A 5597-nucleotide genomic window follows, 5' to 3' on the forward strand; every position below is an offset into this window, starting at 1 on the left:
GATCCCGTGTGGAATTCGCCCGCAGAGACGACTTATCGCGATGGACGTTCAGATCTGAAACGGCGAAAAACTTCTCGGAACTCGCTATGCGAAGTTTACGAGATCAAACTGGACCCTGAGCTTGTTATTCACATAGGGGTCGTGCCTGGATCCAAGGTACGACTAGGAGAGCCTCTTTTTAGAAGTTCAAAGAGAATATCTTTTAGGGTAAAGAGAACACATAGGTATTGTTCCGTTTTCTTTTACGTAACCGGGATGAATGGATTTGGTTTGGCCTTAGTGTTCCCAGTTGTGCGGGAACAAAGGGAAATACTTAATGAGGGAGAAAATGATAAAGATGGAACAAGTACCCACTCTTCAGGTTCCTGTGATTACGGATCGGAACCCTCATTTGGAGGGCATTTTGGATCAGAGAAGGATCATCTACCTACCCTATACCGAGGATAAGAACTTGTTCCTGGAACTGCCCAATTCGCCAGGATTGTTTTTTACCACTCAGAGGTTGAACTTTGGAGCTGAAATCTTCATGTTGGACGACACGACCATTCATAAGAATTGGATCGTTCTCATCAACCAGGTCATCTTACACGGCAAAGTAAGCTTTACTTGTCAAAGGAAGAAGTTTTGAATGATCCATCAAATAATTCCATTTCTAGCTTCGCAAAGGGATTGGCGGTTCCACGACCCTGTCCTTATTGGAGCAAGAGATTCTTTGGCAGGAATCCATGGTGGAAAATCTCATCTATTGTGAACGAATCATCGACTTACTCAATCGAAAGGGCTTTAAGCCCAACATCAAATTCCGCCTTTCACCAGAGGGGATCTCTCCCCATCCTCATCACTGCCATCCAGAGCAGCGAGAAGATCGTGGAAGTCCCCAACCTCAATCATCGTTAGCCTCCGCTGAGTTGTTGTCTGCCTTTGAGGACGATTTCGAGGAGAGGCTGAATATGGATGAGAAAGAGCAGCCACATTCAGACACTCAACTTCAGACACCTCAAGGCAACACCGCCACCTGCTTAAATGTGAGAACGAGCGAGAAGATGAAGAACTACTACCGAGATGAGCTCAAAATGAGTCAAGGAAAAGCTAAGTATGAGCTCATCATTTCTTGGCATGCTGATATGTCAAAGAGCCCAAAGAGGGAGAGAGAGAGAGAGACAGATTGCTTGTCTATTTTATCTGGTTCTTGTGGTGGATGTTTATTGTAAGTTGCGAAGTGAAAAAGGACGTCAGAGCAGGATTGCCAGCTAGATCTCGTACGTTAATTCATTTGCTCCTTTTAGCTTTCTCAAGATATTCATTCCTTCAGTCCAAGCATAAACCACTAGAAAATGGATATTAATGTCGAAAATGAACTATGCGGAATCCAGTCAACGCATTGCGTTCGTCTTGAAATGAGACAGATCCGAGCTTGCAAGGACCATATGTTTTAACTTCTATCTCGATTGAACAACTGAATCAAAAGTGATGCCCCCCCTCAAAGTGCAGAACATAACAAGGCATAGTCCTCTTCTGATAATTGATTTTAATTGATTACAAAAATTATGTGACCAGTTATCCGCTGCATTTTGAGAGGACATCACTTTTAATCTAGTTGCTGCTGAAAGTTGAAACACGTAATTGTAGTGACCAGCGGTAGGTCTCAACTTCACTCACTTTAAAAATGTTAATTCTTGTGTAAGACTTGACAATTCTCGTATCCAGTTGCATTTTTCGCGACATATATCAATTAGAAAAAGGGCTCGTTTCTGTTACAACACATTTATTTCTAATTCTCCATATAAGCTCCCAAAACGTAGTTAGAATAGAAACACATGGCTGTTCATTCTTGGCTCAATTCAGAATGGCAATTTTAATTTGGATTCGAAACATGTGCAGGGGTGCAATTCTGGTTCTTTTTATTACGATACGTGTAAGCGAATTATTTATCATGGCCAACTTCATCTTTTTATTTTGTGAATAGCTGCTAGTGCTAGTGATCTTTTTAGTGACTTTCTTTGTAACAATCAGTCTGAAATAAGGAACTTTCGTGAGCTTGAAATGTTGCGCACCTAAGGCCGAAATGTAGAGGCTAAAATGGTCTAAATTTCTATCATTTCCAACAACTTTGATCTGGTAGGATTCATGAATGATTGGAAGTGACATGGCCAAAAATAAGATCACGTTTTTTCTATGAATGAGCCAGAATAAAAAAAAGGGATAGGGATGGGAAAAAAGTCTAATATTCGAAAGAGCAGCCATCTTTCAAATGAAAATTCTCACGCTTCGTAGCATTTATTACTGCTTTCAGTTCATGAGCACATTGAACATAAATCAAATGGTAAAGTTGACAAACGAGTATGGCACAATTGTTGTCTCGTTTTTCATTTCAGATATTACCTTTATGAACACGACTGTTTGCTTTTTGGATTCTACGAGAACGGAAATTGGAGCTTTGGAATCAAAGATCAAGGACCGCGTCCCAACGGAAAAGAAGTTTCCATCCATTCGGAAGCCGGATTCGCCGACGGGATGACCAATGTACACGTCCGCAAAGCGGAATATCCACTCTAAAATGAATGGCCTTCAGCCCGACTTTCCTTTTCGTGTGTCTATCCCACATTTGTCAAAGGCTTTGATGTAATATGGCTTCAAGTGATCCAAAATCATACGTTCCAAAATAATGAGTTCGCGAGTGAAACTCGCAGAGTCCTGATTGACCACGCACATTTTATCAGACAGGTCATCTCCCTCACCCTCGACGGGTTTCAATTTATACAGATAGTTAATAATGCCCGGATGTTCCAGAAAGGGAAATCGATCTTGTTTGATCTCTTGAATCACGGATTGGATCCTGGCAAAGTTCTGTTTGGTCTCGTCATCGTCGTAGCCGATGAAAACCTTGAATTGGTCTCTCTTCTCTATATTTAGCTTATCCACAGCTCTGACCATGGCCAACAACTTGGCAATTGAGCCCAGGCACATGCGGGGCACACAATCCTGATTATTGATATAGATGTTGATGGCGTCTTTCATATCCTTGGGAACTTGACTGTCTGTGCGGTACACTGGGGGTGGAGCAATGGCCACACATTGGATCTCGGTCTCCTTGGGCACATACTTCTCCTTCTCTTTCAAAATGACCATGGTCAGCAACTCCGCCGTGCCCGCTCCCAAGGAATGCCCCGTCAGAATGAGACGATATCGGGGATACTTGAGTAAGGTCTGATGGAGAATGTCCTTGACCTCGTTAAGCACTTTGCAGGAGCCGCGCATGATTCCACGATGGGCGTGGCCATCAAGGAATTCTTCGTCGTCGCAGATCAAGTCGATGATCACGTCAGTCAAGCTATGAGTGCCTCGTATGGACAAGATGAGCGATCCGATTTCGTGATCCAAAAACAAAATGAACTTGGGCACGTGGTCGCCATTGTCCTTGAAATACGTGTACACAATATCCGTGTCATTCGGGATATCCAGGAGTTTGGCCTGTTCGGTGGGATCTTCTTCATCTGAAGCATCGTAAACGCTCAGGGCGTGTCCACTGACTCGACGATGAAGTTCGAAAGTGTCCCAATCGATTTGCGACTTCTTGGGAAGAGACTCGATCCAAGCTTGATCCAGGTCGTCTTGCACAGTTTTGATCAAGGCCAGGAGCACGAACAGGGGTGAATCAAACTCTTCTTTGTCGATCTCACCAAAATCGCGAAGATTGTCTGAAATTGGGAGAGTGGAATCAACTACTGGAAGCTATCTCGGGTACAAAGACTTACCAATGATGTTGGTCACGAAATCAAAGGCCTCTTCCAATGCTTGGGTCACATAGCGCTCACGCAACCGCGACCACAACTCCTCAGTTTTCATGGTTAAGATTTCCGAAGCGTCTTCACGCATCTCTTCGATCTTGATCCTCGCGTCCTCCTTGGCCATTTGCATTTTCTTATGCGTGTCACTCAGATGCCGATCGAATGTACTCCGAGCGGATTCCTCCTCCGTTTGACAATAAGCCACTCTGTAAAGAAAATTATTGTCACTCATCCGACGAGTAAAACGAATAAATAGGTCCCCATAACTGTCACAAATTGCGCCAAAAGGAAAAAGATAAATCGAGACCTGGGGGTATGCGTTATAATGGGCGCGGGCAAATTGAAGTTTCGGCCCAAGGCCAAGCCGTTGGGCCCGATGGGGTGCAACCGCAGCCTGAAAACAAGGAGGGGGCTCAAGCCGGGCTGAACGATCGGCCAGGCCCAATCTCAAATCGAACTTACTGAATGTATCGATGGCCGAGAAAGCCTAAACCCGCCGTGAAAGCCGCAATCAGACTCAATTTGAGGCCGTCACTGGGACTGTCGAGACCAGACCTGAAACGAACCAAGTCAAAGGGTCAGTAGGACTTTGGTTTTTGTCACCAATTAGTTGTCACTCTAATTTTGAAACTTAGGTTTACTTTATAAGAATAAGACCACCCACTAAGTGGTAAAAAATAACGTTAATAATGTTCTTCAAGAGGAATTTAGGCGAGAAAAAGTTTGCCGATATTTGAGCAGGAAGGAATGGATAGTTTTTTTTAACAATAATTACACAAGAATCTGAGTACGGGAGTGGTGGTCATGGTCAAGGTTCATTGGGCCAGAGGTCATCATCGACTGGCGGGCTCACCTGAAATATCGGACAGTCCAAAAGGTCACACCCAACACGCCAAACCCCAGAAGGGTGTATCGAAGCCAGACCCCCGGCCGACGCGTGGCAGGGCACATGCTGGATTGACCGCGGGACTGGCCCGACCCCGCTTGGCCCGAGCTCAACCGACTTAGCCAGGTCTTAGATGGCGGGCTAGGCTGCGGCCGCAATCGCTCGGTCCAACGGGCCAAGCGACTCAACATGACTGAGCAGGTCACTCCCACGTCACCGGACAGACACCCGTGGGAGATTGAGGCTGGCTCATCTTCGAACCCCAAAGACCAGAATACCAGAATACTAGCTAGAATGCTAGGGAGGGAGGGTCCATCAAGATCATGCGCTAAAAATCAACCAAATACCAAATCAATCCACCAAATCTAAGAAGAAAAAAGGCTCGACTGATTAAAATCGACATAGGCCCCCTGGGAGGAATCCAGCAGAGGATCAAACTGATCCCGAGATCATCCTCGTAGAGGTTTGATCAAGTCTTGGTTGGCCCCAGCATTCATGGAAAGAAAAGCTTCTTCCATGGGATGGGATGGGCTTGATGGAAGTTCAGCTCAATGGCCAAGAAAAGGTCTGGGACATGGGTGGCCCGTAGTCACAGGATTCTGCTCGTCGAATGCGGACCGAACGTTAAGAATGCGAATGCGTCAAAATATAGAGACAAATGATTTAAGATTTAAAGATTGGGTACGACGGTAGCGAGCTACCATGAAAAGGGACCCCTAACAGATACTAAAATGGACAAACTAATTTATATTATAGTATATAATGCTGGGTTAAATCCCGAGGTCTAGGCTTACCGTGAACCTTCTAGACAGCGTCTTGAAACCACGGGTCGGAAGATTATTGACATGTGACTTGAGCCAACCGATCGGGGGAGCAACTCTGGGACTTCAACTCATTATTTCCGCTCAAGGTTTTTGCCGGAG

General features: G+C 45.0%; 2 protein-coding genes across 3 annotated transcripts; one reads left to right on the plus strand and one right to left on the minus strand.

The window, feature by feature from the left end:
• Positions 1–6: 6 nt before the first annotated feature.
• On the plus strand, positions 7–2637 carry LOC131883501 (uncharacterized). Its single transcript, XM_059230984.1, has 4 exons — positions 7–156; positions 362–595; positions 657–1093; positions 2376–2637. Exons 2-4 carry the CDS (start codon positions 527–529, stop codon positions 2554–2556), a joined length of 687 nt encoding a protein of 228 aa, XP_059086967.1. The 5' UTR covers positions 7–156; positions 362–526; the 3' UTR covers positions 2557–2637.
• On the minus strand, positions 2253–5597 carry LOC131883499 (uncharacterized). 2 transcript variants are annotated; one of them, XM_059230982.1, is made up of 6 exons: positions 5469–5597; positions 4642–5002; positions 4251–4343; positions 4096–4182; positions 3756–3994; positions 2253–3698 (listed from the first exon to the last, which is right to left on the minus strand). In XM_059230982.1, the coding sequence occupies exons 2-6, from the start codon at positions 4863–4865 to the stop codon at positions 2569–2571; spliced, it is 1773 nt and encodes a 590-aa protein (XP_059086965.1). In that variant the 5' UTR covers positions 4866–5002; positions 5469–5597; the 3' UTR covers positions 2253–2568. The 2 variants fall into 2 exon arrangements, with proteins under 2 accessions (XP_059086965.1, XP_059086966.1); XM_059230983.1 differs by lacking the exon at positions 4096–4182.

This window comes from Tigriopus californicus, chromosome 7 (assembly GCF_007210705.1).
Source record: "Tigriopus californicus strain San Diego chromosome 7, Tcal_SD_v2.1, whole genome shotgun sequence".
Lineage (NCBI taxonomy): Eukaryota > Metazoa > Arthropoda > Copepoda > Harpacticoida > Harpacticidae > Tigriopus > Tigriopus californicus.